The 22,103-nt window shown below is 41.9% G+C and overlaps 1 protein-coding gene across 4 annotated transcripts in view; it reads left to right on the top strand.

The window, feature by feature from the left end:
• The window catches only part of Gab2 (GRB2 associated binding protein 2), a 155,609-nt gene that overhangs the window by 96,160 nt on the left and 37,346 nt on the right, over positions 1-22,103 (top strand). For all 4 annotated transcript variants that reach the window (XM_059271162.1, XM_059271176.1, XM_059271169.1 and 1 more), the window contains exon 2: positions 9,578-9,878. In XM_059271162.1, the coding sequence (XP_059127145.1) occupies positions 9,578-9,878 (301 nt within the window). The remainder of the gene's footprint in view (positions 1-9,577; positions 9,879-22,103) is intronic.

The raw sequence follows: 22,103 nt of genomic DNA, 5'->3' as shown, positions 1-22,103 counted from the left end.
CTTAAAAGGAGTGTTTGTGTCTTGCCTCTCTTCTTTATCCCACATAGCATAGACCACAGTTCATCTTTGTTTTCACTGACTACTTAAAAACAACAACAAAAAAACCTTGTTGATTCGTCATAAGACAAAAATTTCCACATATTAAATTTTTTTAAAGATTTATTTTTTTTATTTGGAGGGGGACCTGTGTATGTGTTCATGCACATGTGCACAAAAGTGCCCACAGGGGTCAGGGTCAGATCCCCTGGAGCTGGAGTTACATGGGACTATGTGTCACCTTGTGTGTGCTGAGAATCTAACTCCTGTCCTCTGGGAAAGTGACAAACACCCTTAACTGCTGAGCCATCCCATTCTTTATTTACTTTTTAAATATTTTATAGCTTTGACATTTTACTTTCAAATCCATGATTCATCTTTTGTTACTGTTTTGTTAGCCTATTTGTTTTTCATGGGAGGTCTCCCTGTGTGGGCCAAGTTGGCCCAGAACTCATAATCCTACTACTTCAGCCTCCTCCTGAGCATTTGGTATTATGGGCATATACTACCACTCCTTCCCCAGGCCCTTTTCACATGGATTCTCGGTTTCTCCAGCACCATTTGTTGAAAAGGCTGTCTGTCTTCCATTGAATTTCTTTTACACCTTTATCAAAATCAGTGGGGCCCGGAAGATATTTCAGTGGATAAAGATGTTTTTACTAACAAACCTGGCAACCCAAATTTTATCTCCAGACCCTACATGATGGAAGGAGAAAACCAACTCCTACAAGTTGTCCTCTGACCTCTACACTTGCACTGTGGCACACATGCCCCCCCCAACAAATAAATGTAATATAGAAGTAAATAAAAATAAGTGGGTATGTCATGTGGTTCTAGTTCTTGGTTCTCTGTCCTGTTTCCTTGTTCTGTATGTTTGTAGCTCTCCTCCAGTACATATAGTCTTGATTGCTAGAGCTATAGAACATTTAAAATACGTGCACTGGGGCTGGAGAGATGACTTAGTGGTCAGAGCACTGGCTGCTCTTTCAGAGGACCCAGTTTCAATTCCCAGCATCAACATGGTAGTTCAAAACCATCCACAACTCCAGCCAAGGGCACCACACACATTAACACATGGTACACAGACTAAAAACACTCATAAAATAAATTTTTTAAAATATAGTGTCCTGATTCTATTCATTTTAATCTTCTTTTCCAAAATTGTCCTATCTATTTTCATCCTGTTTTCTTTCCATATATACTATAGAATAAGCTTGTCTATATCAACAAAACTTTCCATTGGGATTTTTATAATTATTGTGGTAAACATATGTGTGTGTGTGTGTGTGTGTGTGTGTGTGTGTGTGTGTATGTTTTGAAAGATGTACTGTATTGATTCTTCTAATGTGTGGTGTGTCTGTTGAAACATTTAGGACTACTTTGACTAATTTTTTCAACATTATATAGTTTGTAACATATATGTTCTGCATGCACAGTGTTTTGTTAGATTTATACTTTTCATTTTTTTTAAAAAGTGATTATAAATGATCCTGTGTTGTTGCTTTTTTTTCTTTTTTCCTTGTTTTTGGTGCTGAAGGTTGGACCCAGGGTCTTATTCATGGTAAACAAGCACTCTACCATTGAGGTATCCACCCAGCTCCAATGTATATTTTTTATTGTCTATGCTAACATTCATTGCTAGACTAGAGAATAAGTAGTCTAAAAGTAAATAGATTTTTTTTTTACTTATCTTGTATCCTGTGACCACCATGTTCTCAGAATTATTTTGCAATTATTTGTGGATTTTCAGCATAAATAATGTCATCTGAAAATAGGACAGTGGTTTTCTTTTCTTTTGTCTTTATCCTCTTTTTCTGGTCTGTATGTTTCTTATATCTATTTCCTCCTTTGTCACATGACTAGAACTTCCAGCACGGTGTTAGAAGTGATTGTCTTTGTCTGGCTTCCAATTTTGTCAGTCTTTCAGAATTCACTGTAACCTATAACATTAGATACTGGTCTTTTTATGCAATTTATCAGATTCAACAAGTTCAACTATATTCTTGTCTTCTGAGGTTTTAAATGAATGCATATTCTTTTCTGCATTGATGCAACATTGTTTTCAGCTTTAGCCTTTCTATATGGTGGGTTATGTTTGTTAATTTCAAGTATGTCTTGCATGTACAAATCAGCTCTACCTCCTCATACTAAGCCCCACTTAGTTACCTGGCTCTTTGGGTTACTGAATTGCATTTAAGTCTGTAATCCACTTTAATTTTTTTTCAAGATTTTGTATATATGAGAACAGTCCTGGAAAACTTTCTTTTTACAGAATATTCAAGACTTGTGTTTCCATATTGTCTTTGCATTATGTGTTAGTAATCCAAGAGTAATTTTTCATATCTGTGTCATGGGCATTTTCAGCTAAAGCTCCCAAACCCCTTCATAAATATTTATTATGTGCACTGCTCAGAATGAAAGGGCAGAGCTAAAGAACTCAAATCATGAAGATTCCAACACATACTTTTATCTTATTCTCTTTTCTGTGATCCTCTTGCATACCTTTCTTATTTTCTGTTATAAAAAGTTATTTTTAAATTACACCTAGTAAAATGAATAAATTATGTACTCATTGAATGAAAAAATGCCAATACATTTTTGCTGAGTTCCCATATGTTTACACTGAGCCAGGTACCTGGTGGCCACGCTGAACCTAGTAGCCTCAAGAGACTCAAAGCTTAAAGTAAATAAGAGCATACAAACAATTGAAATGCAGATTTGGAGAAAGAAATTCCCAAGTCCAAGGTATTAGAAGTTTAGATATCCTTGGTTTTCTGTTTTTCCATAAGAAGTTGAGTATTATTCTTTCGAGGTCTGTGAAGAGTTGTGCTGGGATTTTGATGGGGATTGCATTGAATCTGTAGATTGCTTTTGGTAAGATTACCATTTTAATTATGTTGGTTCTACCTATCCATGAGCATGGGAGATCTTTCCATTTTCTGATCTTCTTTAATTTCTTTCTTCAAGGACTTAAAGTTCTTGTATGCAAGTCTTTCAAGCTAGGAAACAAGGAGGACCCTAAGAGGGATGTACTGATCACCTTGGGAAGGGGAAACAGAGGAGATCCCAATGAGTAAACTGGGGATGGGGGAGCAATAGAGGGTAGGGGATGGGAGATGAGAACATGAGGGGACTGGATGGTTGAGCTGGGGGAGGGATAGAGTGGGAGAGCAATGAACGAGATATCTTGATAGAGGGAGACAATATGGGGTAAGGAAGAAATCTGGTGCTAAGGAAGTTCCCAGGAATCCACAAGGATGACCCCAGATTAGACTACTAGCAACAGTGGGGAGGGTACCTGAACTGGCCTACCCCAGTAATCAGATTGCTGAATACTGTCACCATAGAGCCTTCATCCAGTAACTGATGGAAGCAGATGCAGAGATCCACAACCATGTACTAGGACGAGCTCTGGGAATCCAGTCAAAGAGAGGAAAGAGGGATTACATGAGCCGGGGGGTTGGGGGGTGGGGGGGTGGGGGTGTGTGTTAAGATCATCATGGGGAAATCTACAGAGACAAGTGAACAAAGCTCAAAGGAACTTTAGACCAACAGCTGTGGAACCTGCATGGGACTGGACTAGACCCTCTGCATATGGGAGACAGTTGTGTAGCTTGGTCTGTTTGAGAGGCACCTGGCAGTGTGATCAGGATCTATCCCTGGTACATGAGCTAGCTTTCTGGATCCTGTTACCTATGGTCAGACAACTTGTTCACCCCTGATAAAACAAGGAGAGGCTTGGTCCTGCCTCAACTGAATGTACCAGGCTTAGCTGTCCCCCCATGGGAGAACTTACCCTGTTGGAAGAGGGGATGAGGGTTGGGGGTTAGTGGGAAAGGGATGAGAAGGTTGGTATGTAAAATGAATAAAAAAAAATTTAAAAAGGAACACACAAAAAATAATAAAAAGAGTAATAGCTTTTTCATAAAAAAAAGTTTAGGACCAGAAGTTCTTGCTATATCTTTAGCATCAAGAACAATGGTTCTCAACCTGAGGCTTGAATTACCCTTTCACAGGGGTCACATATCAGATATCCTGCATGTCAGATATTTACATTACAATTCATAACAGTAGCAAAATTACATTTAAGAATAATAAAAATTTTATGGTTGGAGGTTACCACAACATGAGGAACTGTATTAAAGGGATGCAGCTTTAGGACGGTTGAGAACCACTGCTCTAGAATGTTGCCTGGTCTGTAAGAACACCAAGAAACAGAGGAGAGCAGTTATGATAGAAGAGGGATGTGAGCTAGAGACAGCATTACCTGCTGTGTCATGAATACACCAGCATTTTGTAAGCAGCTGTTTATTGGCTTGTACTACTTCCTTGGAAGGAGAACTGTATAATATATGCTGTACTATATATATATATAGTACAGCATATATTATACAGTGTGTAATATAAAATGTACAAATACTATGGTACATTGAAAAGTAGGTTTAATAGGTCAGCTGCTGCTTGAGTTAAGTATTCCCTCCAGTGCCTGTCTCTCTGGAAAGGGCTGTCCCTAAATCATTGATGTTCAGTATGAACAAATACACAGAGACATCTCAAAAAGAAGAAAATGATGTTTGCTATGGGTACTTTAAGAGCTTCCCAGGTTCTCCTTCCAAGGAGTAGTATAGGCCAATAAACGGCTGCTTACAAAATGCTGATGTATTCATATATGTACACACACACACACACACACACACACACACACACACACACACGTACACTCACTCTATATATAGCTGTATACAGCACCTACTGGTACATCTATACAAGTATACAGAGTTTCACAAACAATGGCCAGGACAAGATTTTATGTGACTATAATTAAATGCCTTTTATTTTTATTTTTCCTCAACTTTATTATATATGGTAATACCTCAATTTTAATTTAATCTAAGGCTTATCAGACCTCATGTATAGTCCCCTTGACCAATTAAGTGCCATAAGGACTTTATGCTAGAAAGCAATCAAGTAATGGACATATTTATTGATTGCTATTTAGGTGCTAAGCAGTATTCTAAATACTGTGACTATAGCATGGGAGTAAGGAGGTGCATTGGTTACTTTTCTATTGCTGATAAAAACACCTTGTCCAAGGCAGTTATGGAAGAGTTTGTTTGGGCCTATGATTCAAGAGGGATAAAAGTCCATCATGGGGGAAACATGGCAGCAAGTGACAGGCGTGGTAGCAGGAGCAGACAGCTGAATGCTTATCTCTTCAGACACAAAGAGATCAGACTGGGGATGGGGCAAAGCTGTAATCTCTCAGAGCCCACCCCCAGTGACACACTTCCCCCAGCAAAGGTACACCTCCTAAACCTCCCAGACAGCACCACTAACTAGGGACCAAGTATTAACATTTCTGAGCCTATGGGGGACACTTCTGATTCAAAACCCCACAGAAGGGAAAACAAAGGAAAATGAAAGGGTCCCTGTGCTCTTGGCGGTTCCATTCCGGGAAGTAAGTGCAGACAGTCCACAGAAATGGTGTGAGTGCTAATAAGACCAATGACACCAGTGAAACCTGACAAGGAGAAAGAAGAATGTGAGTGCTTGCTGGGGAGGGGGTGGGGAGCAGCTTCTCAATAATGTGAAGTGTGGATACACACCTGAATAAAGAATAAGGAATGGGAACACTGGGAGAAGGCACATGTGTCCAGAAAGAACAACTAAAATTAAGAGCCTGAGGCAGGTATGTGCCTGGTAGTGTTTAAGGCCAGTGTGACAACAAAATGGACAAGGTTGACATGAGATAATGACAGGAGGTTCAGGCATAGCAGGCTGTGCTTGTGAAGAAGGGAAAAGAGAACAGCAGCCCTCAGTCCAATCCTCAGCACCATGAAGAGGGAAAAAACAAGAGGGGAAAAGCGGCTTATGTAGGATCACAGTTTAGAGGTTTCAGTTGCTCCTGTTGTTTTAAGCTATAGTAAGGAAGTACCTTGTGACAGAGACGTGTGTTAGAGCAAGCTGCTGTCTTTGGCCAGGAAGCAAACAGAGAAAAGAAGAGAGTCCTATAGTCCCTTCAAAGTTACGTCACCAATGACCTAAGTTCTCTCTCTTGGCCTTATTTCTTAAGAATTCTACAACCTCCCAAATAGCATCACAACCTAAGACCAAAACTTTGGAATTATCCAAGACCCAAATTGTAACTTAGGCTAAAGGGCCATCATAAAGGAAATTGGTTTTTACTCTGAGTGGGTAGACAGTGATTTCATGCAGAGAAGCACAGCCTACCTTGATTTACATCCTATCCTGCTTTCTGACCTCACTTTCGTGAATAGATTGTTGAATGGAATCATGAAGGGTATAAAAATCAATGCAATTATGGGATAGTGAGATGGTGTATTTGCTGCCAAGCCCAGTGACCTGAGGTCAATTCTTAATAGGCACATAGTAGAAGGGGAAAATTGACCCCAGCAAGTTGTTCTCAGACATATACATACACACGCATGCGCGCATACACACACACACACACACACACACACACACACATTGTAACATGCACACAGTTCATACATACAGACACATAAACACACAATGAAATTAGAGAACACCAGGGAAGATAAGGAACAGATATTTTGAACTCTTTCACTGACAGAATTTGCTGATAGATTAAATATTGAATATGAGAATAGTTGCCTTTGACATAGGAAGGATGTTATAGCCATAATTAAGATGGGAAAGATTATAGGGAAAAAAATAGTCTGAGGGATATTAGAAGGCCAAATTTTGGATGTAGATAAGAGTTGAGACAGAGTCTCATCTTGTATACTAGGCTGGCCTGGTCGTCACCGTGTCAAATTGGCAACAATCCTGTCCTAGACAAATGCTGAGATGACAGATGTGAGCCACTATGCCTGGTGGAAGTTCCATTTTTAACATACTAGTTTTGAAATGCTTAATAATGGAGAGTTGGGTATAGGACTCAGGTTCCTCAGATAGGGTTAGGCTGGGGGCTGACATTTGGAAATTGCAGCAAGTAGATGGCTTTGATCCAACGGTGAGTGTAGAAACAGTCCATCTGAGAACTGAGCATTGGAACATTCTAGGGCTTAGAGAATAGGAAAAGAAAACCAGCAATGGCATCTGGAAAAGCAATACCAAGTGGGAAATTGAGAGTGGATGCCAAAGCCTATCAAGAAAGTGTGTCAATAAAGGTGACACAGTGAAGGTGTGCCAATAATAGACCACTGTAAAATGTTCCTGAGAGATCACAGTAAGGCCCAAGAACTAGTTAGCAGCACTGGAGTCTTCACAGCCTTTGATACAGTATCCCAGAAGTAGTGAGGAGCAGCCCGATGAAAGTACCTTCATATGGGAGGAGACAAAACCAATAAGCACAGTGCTATAGAAACTGAAGCTTAACTGAAGAGGAATTGAAAAGCTGAGCCCTAGTCAAAGATGAAGATGGAATCATGACACCTTCTACCTTTTTTCTGAGGTGGTGGAAATGATTCTCACAGGGAAGGATGAAGCCAATACTCTGGAGAGGGCACGGTTTTTGAAGCGATGTTCCAGGTGGGTGAAAGGGTGTGTGCCTAGGGAAGAAGGCTGCTATAAATTATTAAGAGATCTGCCTGTACTCTCCAGTACCAGAGAATGCCGCTGTGGAGGCAAGTGCATTGGTAAATGTGGCACCGGATCTCTTTTGATTGTATTTCCTCATGAAGTTTTGGAGATTTAAAGAGAGAAGATCAGAGATAGTTGACAAAGAGCACAAGAAAGTCCTGGACTAGGTCAATAAGATGGTTGGGCATTGTGAGTGGCCTGTGTGAAGGCCCAGGAAAGGCAATCTGCAGCTAGCTATTCTACTTTCCCTCTACCTTGCATAGCTATTATCACTTGAGGACAGGTAGAGTAGGCAGAACACTAGACTTAGCTGGAGGTTGTGGTTTTGCCAAGTAAACAAGAGAAATGGAAAAAGAAGCAAAGAAATTATAAGGAGGGATCAAGAGCGTTGATTTCTGAAGAGATTGAGGACAAGGATAAAAGGGGAGTGTGAAGTATTGGTAGAATTAATATAGCTCCCTGAAGGTTGAAGGAATTGTGATGATAATAATAATAATAATAAATTATTGACATTTATAGTACTCTGGTTCATTTGCATTAAAAAGCCCTCTCATAAATAGGGTAGATGGTGATAGTGATGGTTATGATTCTCATTCTGTAAATAAGGAAAGATCCAAAGAAATAAGTAACTTAGTTGAAAAATCATGCAATGAGTCTGTAGTAGAGCTCAGACTCAACCCAAAGCTCTGTAACTGTATTTAGTTTTTGGTTGTTTAGGGGTTTATTTTTTATCACTGTGTATCAATTCTGCTCAGAGTTTATTCAGTCATTTTGAAGAGATACAGTGTAGAAGACAGCATAAGAACATATGTAGTCAAGTTTTAAATTCCATAATATGGGATAATATAAGACATTTTTTCATTCAGTAATATAGATGGAATGCTTGACATGAGCAAGTAACTACCACGAGTCTTAGGAAAACTATGTCAGTAAATAGGACTGAAGACAAGGGGAAGGCCCTAAAGGTAGATACTCAGAGAATTCCCACAAAGATTTCTCAGCAGTGATTTTTCAACGAAAGAGGCATACTGTAGGAAATTAGGAAATTTATTTTTCTGCTACACTTGGTATAACATTGTTACTTAACTCACAGTGCCTTAATCTGTAAGCTAAGATTTTTATGGCTTTGCAAGTACTCCCTAGCCTGATGTTTTGTAAGTATGTATCTAGTCTAAAGGAGTAGCTGCACTACTCCTGTTCTAACATGTTCTAAAACCATCTTCCATTATTGAGCTGAGGAATCTGAAAGGGAAATGTAGGCCATGAGTACCTAAAGGGTCCAGCAGTCCCTAGGTTAATAGGCATGAGTCCAGGGGGCACCAACTGAGATTTCCGGGCTCTTGTGTCCCAGAATAAAGAACTGGACTAGCGACACAAGGATAGTGATAGAAATAGAGACAGTTTATTAAGAAAAGAAAGGCACACTGAGAATGAAGTAAGCTAGAGAGCTGGCATAGGTCCCAGGCCCTCTGGCCTTGACAGTCTGGATTCTTTATAGGTAACATATAACACTCTCCTTCTTCCTCATTTAGAGAGCTTGAGTTTTAGGCATTTGTTTTTGTTTTTGTTTTTTGTTTTTCTTGTTAGGAAATGCTCTTGTTTTATTACATGTAGCCAATGGCCAGAGGTTTCCAGTCTTCCTTTGTCAACTGGCTTCTTTTATATGATAATCTTAATTATTTAATTACATGTTTATTTGCTGGAGCACAAATACTATGATGTGTATGTGGAGGTCAAATGATAATGTTCATACCTTGTGGGTTTTAGGGATTGAACTCAGATCATTAGGCGTGGTGGCAGGTACCTTTATCCACTGAGCAATCTGGTGAGTCCCTCACATGATGATCTTGGAGCCTTTCTCTCCAGGCCCTACCCTGTCATACCCATCCTCAATCAATGGTATGTGAGGACCTGCTAAAAGCTTTAAGATAACTAATGGCATTTTCTCCTTCTTTCTGTGTCTCTGATGATTTAGGCCTGGAAGAAACGCTGGTTTATACTGCGGAGTGGCCGGATGAGTGGCGACCCAGATGTTCTGGAATATTACAAGAACGAGCACTCCAAGAAACCCCTGCGGATTATCAACCTGAACTTGTGTGAGCAGGTGGATGCAGGCCTGACCTTCAACAAGAAAGAGCTGCAGGACAGTTTTGTGTTCGATATCAAGACCAGTGAGCGCACTTTTTACCTGGTGGCTGAGACAGAGGCCGACATGAATAAGTGGGTCCAGAGCATCTGCCAGATCTGCGGCTTCAATCAGGCTGAGGAGAGCACAGGTATGAGAGCAAGTACAGCTCTTTCCCAAGAGGACTCTACTGAGACCTCGGGTTCCTCTAGCTAGGAAAGCTGGCCCTAGTTAAGATAGCTTTTTTGGCACAAGTGATTGGCAAATGGGGAGAGTGTAACAGAGTTGGCCTGATATAGAGGGACCTCTTGGTTCTAATACTGCTCAAATGAAGAATCAAGAAAGGTGAGGGTCACGATGATAGTAATGATGTTTCAGGTGCTTTGATGCTTCCAGCATTTGTCGGCTCACAACCATTTCTCCCACTCCCTGTTTAACACACCTTGCCACCTGTCAGCCATGCCATAGGAAAGATCTCCCTTGGATCACACCTCTGGTCCATTTCTGTCTGTTCTGTTCCATCTATTTCAGATCATCTTACAGTTTGCTTGCTTGTTTCTTAGGCATCCTTTGTGGTTATTGATACATAGTCTCATGTTCCTTTATATCCACTTGAGGACAGATAAAAGGATGAAATGCTGAATTTATGTTTGAGTTTTGATAGCCCTTTGTTAAAAAGTACCTCAACTTGTGTATCTATGTTTTATGTGTGGGAGGAGTTTGAATACATATCCATGCACATTTAGCAGCCAAAGGAGCATTGGGTATCTTCTTCTTTCACCCTCTGCCTTATTCATTAATATGTAAATATCTTTTCTTCTTAAAAAAATCTTCCCGCCGGGCGGTGGTGGTGCACGCCTTTAATCCCAGCACTCGGGAGGCAGAGCCAGGCGGATCTCTGTGAGTTCGAGGCCAGCCTGGACTACCAAGTGAGTTCCAGGAAAGGCGCAAAGCTACACAGAGAAACCTTGTCTCAAAAAACCGGAAAAAAAAAATCTTCCCACTAGTTTCAGAACTTGCTAGTATCTCGTTTTTGTAAGTCATAACTGTGACTTTTTAATTACGAAAGTTTTATGACCACTATAACAACATCCCTAAGCACAGTCTCTTTTTTGTAGTTTTTTTTTTAATTATTAAGAGATTTTCTATTCATTTTACATACCAACCACAGATTCCCCTCTCCTCCCTCCTCCTACCCCTCAGCGTTCCCCTCAACCCATCCCCCATTCCCACCTCCTCCAAGGCAAAGTCTCCCATAGGGAGTCAGCAGAGCCTGGTACATTCAGTTGAGGCAGGTCCAAGCCCCTCCTCCCTGCACCAAGGCTGCAAAAAGTGTCCCACCATAGGCACTAGGCTCCAAAAAGCCAGTTCATACACCATGGACGGTCCCGATCCCACTGCCTGGGGGCCCCCTAAACATTAGGTTCAAGCTAAACAACTGTCTCGCCTATCTAGAGGGCCTAGTCCAGTACCATGGGGGCTCCTCAGCTATTGGTCCATGCGTTTCCACTAGTTTGGCTGGTCGTCTCTGTATATTTTCCCATCATGATCTCGATGTCCCTTGCTCATAGAATCCCTCCTCTCTCTCATCAATGTCCCTTGCTCATAGAATCCCTCCTCTCTCTCATCAGTTGGACTCCTGGAGCTCGGCCTGGCACCCAGCTGTGTATCTCTGCATTTGCCACCATCAGTCACTGGATGAGGGCTCTATGATGACAGTTAGGGTATTCAGCCATCTGATCACCAGAGTAGGACACTAATCTTCCCACTAATTTCAGAACTTGCTAGTATCTCATATTTGTAAGTCATAACTGTGACTTTTTAATTACAAAAGTTTTATGACCACTATAACAACATCCCTAAGCACAGTCTCTTAATAAAATGCCGCAAGTATCTGCATGCATGTAATATTTTTAGCATTAAAAGGTGTGGTTGCCTCAGTAGCAAAATAGAAAAGGAAATTAACCCCAGATCACCTTAAATGACTTAAAATCTAGGAAAATAAGACAGAATGCATTTCTTCTCAGAAGCAGTGTGTTGGGCCCACAAGAAAGAGCCTCAGGTAAGGATCTGCTGCACACGCCTGACAGCCTGGGCTCTGTCTGAGAGACTCACAGGAAGAAAGAACTAGCTCACAGGAGTGTCCTCTGACCTCAAACTCACTGTGGCGTTCATAATAACAGTAATTACTAGTTGGTTATCATTTTGTGGTGTTGGAAACTACACACAAGGCCTTTGTGTCTAGGTCAGAACTACTATTCAGCTGTAGCCCCAGCCCTTATCATTTTTTTCTACAAAGTAAGTGTAATTTACACAGATCTAGAAATAATTCAAAGGTTCTTATTCTTCATGTTAAATTCTGTCATGCAAAATGATAGCTTAATTCTTTAAGTAAATGATACACAGGTGATAATTCAAGTTTATAACTCATAAATTACAGAAAGACAATTTTATTCCTTCATGTACTATAACTGATTCAAGAAGATATGAGGTTATGTTTACATCACTGAGCTGGCTAGTAATGAATATTTTACTAGTTTATTTTATAGTTCCAAACCATTACCATGTAATTTGAAATGTTAACAATTTAAATGTCTAAATATTCTAAATAGCAAACACCTGTTAGCAGTGTACGCTAAAACATGCATGGTTATCAAAAACAGTGACTGTTCATACCAAATAATTAAATGTAAAATATCATACCAGGTCCTCTCAGAGAAACACAGAAATAATGCTGAAGGTCTCACTGTTGTTGGTGTTAATTTATAACTTGGGAGAATGAAATAAAAGCCCGAAGCCAGAATGTATGAGTAGATAGTTACAGTACAGTGCAGTTAGAGAGGTTTGCTCAAAAAACTGGAAAACAGCTCCCAGAACAGACAGCCAAGGGTCTGAGAAGAGGAGAAGATGGTTCAGTCGGTAAAGTATTTGCTTCCCAAGGGTGAGGACCTGAGTTCAGTGCACCCACACCCATGTAAGAAGATGCTGTGGCAGCAGTGCTGCTAGAGGGAAGGGAGATCCCTGAAGCTGCCAGCCAACCAGCCTATCCAAATCAGTGAGAGGCCCTGTCTCAAAAAAAGAAGGTAGAGGGTGACTAAAGAAGACACCTAACAGCAACCTCTGCTCTCCACATGTATAATATGCACACCCATTTCTGTGGACACACACGTCTCACACACACACACACACACACACACACACACACACACACACACACACATTTGGGCATGGTGGCTCATGACTTAATCTGAGCACTCAAGAAATTAAGGCAGGAGGATTGCATGAGTTTGAGGCCAGCTTGGGTAACAAGAGTTAGACCTGTCTCAAAAATCGAAAAGAGGCCAGGGACAAAGCTCAGTGAGTCCATCCTGATGGCCTGAGTTCAATCCCCAGAACCCAAGCTGGATATGACAGTGAGCATCTGTAATTGTAGCACACCTATAGAAAATGGGACCCAGAAATAGGAAAGTCATTTGGAATCTAACAGCTTGCTAGCCTAGCATATGAACCTATGAAATGGCAGAGTGAGGGGAGGGAAATTCACACACACAGACACATGCACTCTCAAAACAAGTTTTGCCTCAAGAAACAATCCCTATATCCAAGGCCCAGGGAACATCACAGAAGAGGTGGGGTAGAAAGATTGCAAGAGCCAGAAACCAGAACATCTACGTCAAGATAGTGTCTTCTCTATATGACAGGAAAGCTGCAGCCATGAAATCTTAACAATATGGTCACCTAAACAAGGCCTGCATAGTGATAGCACACGGTTGACATGCCAGCAGGGATGGGGGAAACCTCACAAGGCCCCAACCCTAAATGAAAACTACAGGTAAATAATGACCACAGCAAAAAGAAGAATCAGTCTTCCCCGGGGATGAGCTCCCTAGTTGGTTATCTATTATAAAGTGGTCAGCCCTAAAAATATATGCATATGAGTAACACTAAATGGACTCGGCAAGTTGTATTTATATTTATACACACACCCATAACAATAATTAAAGAAAAGGGGGTTGTAAATTTGAGAGAAGGGGTAGAGAGTGACACGGGAAGAGTTGGAGGGAGAGAGGGGGAAAATGATATATCTACTGGGGCTGGGCACCCCCAGTCAGTTGTTCTCTTCACTTTGAAAAGTTCTAGCTTTCTACAGTGTTCTCTGTTTACTACAAAAAAAAAGTTATTTAAATGAGCACTACACTTAATCTGTGGGTAAAAGGATAAGTACTTAGAATGCAGTTAAAATTATGCTACTTTGGCTGGGCGTTGATTGTACACACCTTTAATCCCAGCACTTGTGAGGCAGAGGCAGGCAGATCTCTATGAGTTCAAGGCCAGCCTGATCTAGAAAGTATGTTCCAGGACAGCCAGGGCTATGCAGAGAAACCCTGTCTCAAAAAAACAAACAAAACACACACACATACACACTCACACACACTAGTTTGGAAAAGTGACAGTATTAAGTTCTCTGGGTTCTGTGGCCTCACCAGCCATTTGTAGTTGGCTAGGTTCACAGTACCAAGCATGAATTCCCTCTTAATGAATGGGCTTTATGTCCAGTTAGACAGCTGTTGATTGCCCTCAAGATATAAGTGCCACTATTGAACCTTTGGGAATACCTTACCTGTCATATCTGGGTAGGACTGTGGTCTTAGCCAGGGTTTCAGTTGCTGTGAAGAGACACCATGATCATGGTTTTTTTTCTTCTTCTTTAAATAAATTTATATATTTATTTATTTTACATACTGGCTGCAGTTTCCCCTCCCTCCTCTCCTCCCAGTTCTGTTCCAAACCCCCCAGTACACTCCTCCTCCATTTCTGTTTAGGAGAGGGCAGGTCTCTCATGACATCAATAAAACATGGCATAGCAAGTTGCAGTAAGACTAAGCACCTCCCCATGTATTAAGGCTGGGCAAGGTGACCCAGTATGAGGAGTAGGGTCCCAAAAGCCTGTAAAAGAGTGGGAGACAGCCCCTGCTCCTACTGTTAGGAGTCCCACAAGAAGACCAACCTACACAACTGTCACATGTATGCAGAGTGCCTGGGTCAGTCCCATGCAGACTCTCTGGTTGTCTGTTCAGTCTCTATGAGCCCCTATGAGCCCAGGCTAGTTGATTCTGTGGGTTTTCTTGTGGTGTACTTGACCCCTCTGGTTCCTCCACTCCTTCCTCTCCATCTTCTGCAGGATTTCCCGAACTCTGCCTAATGTTTGGCTGTGGGTCTGCATCATTCATCAGTTGGTGGATGAAGCCTCTCTGATTACAATTAGGTTAGGCACCAATCTGGTCACAGGAGATGGCCAGTTTAGGCTATGCATCCACTATTGCTAGGAGCCATAGCTGGGGTCATCCTTATAGATTCCTGGGAAAGTCCCTTGAGCCAGATTTTTTACCTGACCCTGAAATATCCCCCCTTTCTAGTAGTCTCTTTCAATGCCCTCCCCCTCCTTTCCCCCTACAACCTGATTGCTCGTGTTTCCCATCTGCCCTGAGTCCACTCAGGAAATCTCTTCTTTTTCCCCTTCTCAGGGAGATCTAGATGTTCCCCCCATGAACCTTCCTTGTTACCTAGCCTCTCTGGGGGGCTGTGGATTGTAGCATGGTTATCCTTTATTTTACAGCTGATATCCACTTATGAGTGAGTACAACCATGTTTGTCTTTCTCAGTCTGGGTTGTCTCACTCAGGATTAAGTTTTAGAGGTTCAGTCCATTATCATCATGGCAGGGAGCATGGCAGCGTACAGGCAGACATGGTGCCGGCTACATCTTGATCAGAAGGCAACAGGAAATGGTCTCAGACAGTGGTCATTATCTTGTGCATAAGAAACCTCATAGCCTGCCCCACACTTCCTCCAACAAGGCCACACCTACTCCAACCACACCTCCCAACAGTGTCACCCTCTGACTTATGGGGGTCGATTGTTTCCCCCTTGGCAGCTTGCATAGCACCTTCTGGCACTATAAAAGCTAGTCCTTGGGCAGGAGGCCGCTAGCCTTCTCTGGCTCGATTCTAAGTATGTGTAGTCTTCAGAAATAAGGGCTTCTCTTTAAATTCTGGGAGGTAACCAAGGGCAATGGCAGTAGCCTATGTTGTTTGATGAGTTTCTTGGACTCTCCTGAACAACAACTCAAAACAAGGTTTCTTATGCTCAGTATTGAGGTCTTTATTAAATAGGCTATGGTTCTTGAGGGAATGCAGTATCACCCTAACTGGCATAACTTTATTTAATGTATACACACATGAACACATACATTATATCGTATATGTAATTTTAGGTAAACATAAAATAATATGATTTTCAGGACTGGAGAGACGGCTCAGTAGTTAAGAGCACTGGTTGCTCTTCCAGAGAACTTGGATTTCATTTCAAGTACGCACATGGCCACTAACCAACTGTCTAACTCAAGACCCTCTTCTGGTCTCCATAGGCATTACATGTTGTGCAGACAAAACAACCATACAGTCCTGAGATGATAGACATGTATCACTGCACCCAGCTTTTTAAATGGGTGCAGTCAACCCAAACTCAGGTCCTCATACTCATACTTGCAAAACAAACACTTTACTGAATGAGCCATCTCACTAGTCCTGTTTTCTCTCACTCTTAGGTTATTCATTTTGGTCACTGTTCCCACTACTGTACAGAAGCATTTTAGTTACTACATTTGAAGTAAAAGTCAAGTCACAGTCTTCTGTCTGTGAACAGCCAGTCCCCAGTTTCAGTTACTGAGGAAGCTGTCCTTTCCCTGGTATATGTTGCTGGTGCCTTTGCTGCCAATTAAGTGGATGAAGATATGAGTTCGTTTCTGGGCTCTCTAGTCTATTCCATTGGTCTGTGCATCTGTTTTTATGCCAGTATCATGTTGTTTTGGTTACTATGGCTCTGTAGTATGACTGGTATTGTAATGTCTCCATTTTTTCTTTTTTTTTCCAAGATGGCTTTGACTATTTAAGATTCTTTTTCTAGTTCTGTAAAGAATGCCATTGATAGTTTGATGGGAATTTCATTGGATCTATAAATTGTTTTAGGTAGTATGACTATTTTAACTATTAGTTTATCCGAGCTTTGAATATGTGATCATGTATTTGTATTTTTGTGTGTCCTCATTAATTTCTTCTTCAGTGTTCTTTAAATTTTCATTTAAGATGTCCTATTTTTTTTTATTTTTAGAGTCTTGAAGCTGTTTTGTAGGATTAGTAATGATCATGAATGAGATTGCTTTTATACCTTTGGGGTGACCTTAATTCATAATAACATGTTAGATATTTTACAAATAACTAGAAGGAGTTGGATAATTAAAGGTTCCAAACGTAAAGGAATGATAAATAGATGGAACTATTAATTATTCCAATTTTATCAGTAAGTAAGGAATGAAAATGGGCAATGTTTAGAGGGTGACAGATAAGTGACTATTTTGTCAGAGTTAAGTGTTTGTTTATTAATAATAATAACTAATTCCCTTAACAGCAGGCATAATGGTCCAAGACTGTAATCCTAGCCCCTGGGAGGCAGAGGCAGGAAGACTGAGTTAAAGGCCAGCCTGGGCTGTATAGTGAATTCAAGTTCTCATAGGCTATACAAAGCACGACTATCTCAAAAAGAGAATAAAAATGAAAAGTAAAATAAAAGATATATTCCCTTAAGCCTTAAGTTTTGTTTTGTTTGAAACAAGATCTCAAGAGTGGCCTAAGTTAGCCTTGAATCCACTATACAGCCCAGGCTGGCCAACCTCCAACTCTCAGACCTTACTGCCTCAACTCTCAAGTGTTAGGATTAGGCAGGTGCCACCATGCTCAACTTTAGCTTCTAATCATCATCATTACTATTATTTTAATACAGGTACTTACTCTGTCACCACAGCTGGCCTCAGCCTTCCAAGTGCTAGGATGGCAGACATGTGCTGCCACACCTTCATTTAGCTTCTTTTTGAAGGTAGATTATTTTATTAGATGTCTAGTGGTTTTATTACCAGAGCAGAATCATAGTTGTCTCTGATAGAATTGAGGTTCTTTTTGTGATCTTTCTAAGAAGAACAATAGGCTTCTCTTCCTTCTCATAGGAGACTCTAGTATGCTGCAAGATCAAGTTACATAGTGAGTTATATTTTAATTAAGTAGCTTTTTCTTAATTATTATTATGGGGGAGGACACGTGCCAACTTTGTGAAGTTGATTCTCTCCTTCCACCTCTCTGTGGATTCTAGGACTCATGTCATTGGGCTTGCATGGCAAGCACTCTCACTGCTAAGCCATTTCACCAACCCTTCAGTAGTTAAGTGGATTATAGCTTTAAAACCCAGGAAGTGCCCATAGATGAGAGCTGCGGGCTGAGGGGAAGCAGGAAGTTATCATCTGACCAGGAAGTGCCCATAGATGAGAACTGCGGGCTGAGGGGAAGCAGGAAGTTATCATCTGACCAGGAAGTGCCCATAGATGAGAGCTGGGGCTGAGGAGAAGCAGGAAGTTATCATCTGACCAGGAAGTGCCCATAGATGAGACCAGGGGGCTGAGGGGAAGCAGGAAGTTATCATCCATTTTTGCTTGAGCCTGTATCATTTAATCACTCTATTTCTATTGTTTTCCTTCTTTCATCTTTCCCTCCCTGCCTTCCTCTCTGTCTTTCTCCCTCACTTTCTTTCATTTTTCCTCCCTCTATCCCTACCTTCCTGTTTCCTTCCTTACCTCTTTCCCTGTCTTTCTCTCTTGTGATCATGCTTTGTAGACCAGTCTGGCCTTGAACTTACAGTCCTTTCTGCCTCAGCCTCCCAAGCGGTAGGAGTACAGTTGTGCATCACCACACCTAGCTCTGTTTTCAAATAAGGACAGTGAGTAATCTGTCCTCCCTGTGTAGTACTTTCAGATCAACAGCACTTAAACATTCTTTCTGTTCACCCACTTCTGACCTGGGCTCAGTGCAGTGAGCCACCCAACTAGCTTCAGTCTTTGAGACTTCTTTCCTATGGCTCAGCAATCCTGCTGGGACCTGTGTCCTGGCATCAACACCCACCTTAGGTATAGAGCACCCTGAACTGCCTCAACCTAACCTTCAGCAGCCATAAAAAGAAATAATAGCTGCCAAATATGCTCTGAATATAGAGACTTTAAATAAATCCCTACTAAAAATGAATAGTAATCCTTGTAAGTAGCAATAATTTCAACCCATGGTCACACAGCTGTGAAATGACACATCCAGGATTCAAGTTTCAGCTAGGGTTGACACCACATTATAAATGATATTCTGTCTCTTTGTCCCTGAACTCCTGGAGTAGGAATATCTGGCAGAACTGAACAGTTTTTCCCCAGTTGACATTGTGTAAGAGACTGCAGGCACTGCTGACCCCTCCATGTGGGGTCCCATAGCTGGCTCAGGTGTCGCTTCTTACCACCTCAAATTGTCCGTCTGTGGGCTAGAATATATGACCTCTAGGACTTCAGTCCAGTGTAGCTGGAGTTATCTCCAGTTCCGCCGGGGCCGCAGCTGCTCAGATCCAAATAAACACACAGAGATTTATATTACTTATAAACTGTATGGCCATGGCAGGCTTCTTGTTATCTAGTTCTTATATCTTAAATTAACCCATTTCTATAAATCTATACCTTGCCACGTAGCTTATGGCTTACCAGTATCTTATATCTTGCTTCTCATGGCAGTGGTGGCTGGCAGCATCTCCTGACTCAGTCTTCCACCTCCCAGAATTCTCCTCTCTCTTTATCCTGCTTATACTATACCTCCTGCCTGGCTACTGGCCAATCAGCATTTTATTTATCAACCAATCAGAGCAACAGATTCACAGCATACAGAGCCATATCCACAGCAGTCCAGTCCCCAGATTCCATTGGTATGTCTGTAGGCTGTAGTAAGACTCGCTGGTTCAGATCTCTACTCTGGAGCTTTGTGAGCAAGTGTTGCTTGATGCCAAGTCTTAGTCTCCTGTTCTTGCCAGTGCTTCTGCTTCTCTGTGGGTTCCTGAGGCAAACCCCAGGTCTTTGGCAGCACTCCATCTGCATGTTCCCCAGGACTGTGCACACTGTTCTCCATGTCTGGGTCACCTGCTTACTGCCTGACCCTGTAGAGAGTCCTCCACATGGGAGCCTCCTTCAAGCAGACACTGCTTTTCCTTTATCTGCACCTCCCCACTTCCCCATGAGGGGTGTGATGGGATCCACTGAACACTTCTGTTTTTTACTTTTGGCTAGAAGAGCTTCTGTAACAGATGGAGTCTGTCTTTTTTTCTCTCCAACTTTCTTGCCACCCCCAGATTCTTCTTTCTACTGCTACCCTGCAATTCCTCACATTCTCCAGCCAAAAATGTCTAGTATAAAACCTGAGGGATCAAGACAGACCAGGAGGGAAACTGAGTCTGAATATTCACATAAGCTGGAGAAGGCATCAGACTGACAAAGAGCTCCTTTTAAAAGAAAACCTAGGCTAATACTCTAGAAAGAAAAGAACAATGCCTAAAAGATTTCATACTGTGTATGTAAGGTCCACTTTTGTTTTGTGTATATATGCAAAATTAAAACCCTCCCTCCCTAGAAATCAAAATTACCTTCAAAACTAACATAAGGAATCAGATAACTACTCTGAGCTTTGTTTACCACTAGACTAGTCTGGATCCTCACATTGGTGGCCAGTCGTGGGCAGCTGTCTGCGACCAGATGTACCACATACAAAAAGAACCAGCTTTCAGCAGAAAGCTTTGATGAATTATTCATGTGTTGAGGAGTCAGCCAATGTTAGGAAAGAAAGCTCTCACCCCTCTCCCCTTTGAATCCTGAAAGCTGAGGACTGCCTTCCTGTGTCCCCTTACTACTTTGTGTACGTCTCAGTTGCTGCCCACAGAGCCACTATGGAATCTGGCAGGTCAGCTGTGCTGGAACCCAGGGCTTATGTTTATTTGCTATTTGACATTAAATACATAACTTTACCTCTTAAGGTTTTATCATCTGGAAAATGGAAATGATGCATCACAGGGTTGTTGGGAAGGTTACGCCAGATATAGGAAACATCAGGAAAACGTGTAGGAACAGTAGCTGCCAAGCATTGCTTCCCATATAGTGAGGACGATGATAATAAAGTAAAGATGTTTTTTATATCTATAGAACAAGATAAACAGTGTTACTTAAATATCTACCATTTTCAGAGAGCATTCCTGTCAGCAAACCCTTCTGTAGTCTCACTTGAGACAAAGCCAGATAGACAGGGGCAGCTGGCATTATTCCTATTGCATGAGTGGGGATAAGGAGCTTTCAGAACACTGAGTGGCCTGGCCTGAAAGCAGAGGTGCTGGGGCTGAGCTCCAGGGCTTTTATGCATCCTCAGGCCATGTTTGCTAACTCCTTCTCATTTCTAAACTCTTCACAGACAGGTCTGGCATAGCTGCGTTTAAGTCACAAAACAGGCATCCAGAAAGAGGAGCAGCAGGACGTTTATAAGTCACTGGGAGCTGATTACTTTGTTAGTGCAGTGCTATTATACATGAACAGTGGCCTCTGACAGCTAAATTAGCAGACTAACGTGCTGTCTCAGAGTAGCCAGCAAGCCACTATAAATGAATTTGAGCTCAGGGAGTTTAGCTCACCAAAGCCCCATTCTGCAACTGGTAAAGATTTTGAAATGAAGCCAAGGCCTCTTCCATATCCTCTCCACGGAATTAGCTTTTCCCTTCTTTACTCCTTGGCAAGAGTTTTGTGGCAGTAGTTAGCCTTATTCCGTGGAATGAAATCCCCAGCGTTCTAGCTGCTTTTTATCTCTTCCCCACCTTTCTTCTACTACAAAATTGATGAAGCTGTCCCCCAAAATGTTTTATAAATATTTAAACCTCTAGTAATCCTTGAGTTTCCCAACTACCCAGCAGAATATTTCAAGTCTTAGATTCCATCTGGGGTCAGACAACACTCACAGGAATGTTTTGGGAAAATATTCAGCATCCTGTAGAAGAATGTCTTCAAACTAAGGGGTCTTCAAACAGCTCGTTCCTCTCTAGAACCCCTGTTCCTGCTGGACAGCAGAGAGCTGTGGGAGAGCTGCTGTCCACACAGATGCCTTCTCACAACCTTGTCCTCCCCCGCCACCCCATGCTGAAAGTGCGTGGGAGAGTGGAGAGTTGGAAGTGGAATAGGGTGGGGAAGGAAGACGTCCTTCCTTCCCTTATCCCTGGGAGGCCTTTTCTGCCCTGTTCCCCACCACCACCACCACCTTTTGGTGGTGTTTCTCTGAGCTCAGACTCCCAGCTTCTCTTGGGACCCTTCTTGGAAGCTGAGAGCCAGTGTGGGAGGTGAGAAGCAGCATCTCCCCAGACTGCAACCAGCTGTTGAGCAAAGCAAAGAGCAGGGTGGAGACTGACCCAGGCCCCAGCCCAGAGGCGGAGGCTGCTGT

Source organism: Peromyscus eremicus, chromosome 1, assembly GCF_949786415.1.
Source record: "Peromyscus eremicus chromosome 1, PerEre_H2_v1, whole genome shotgun sequence".
Taxonomy (NCBI): domain Eukaryota; kingdom Metazoa; phylum Chordata; class Mammalia; order Rodentia; family Cricetidae; genus Peromyscus; species Peromyscus eremicus.
This window is presented reverse-complemented; position numbering and strand designations above follow the sequence as displayed.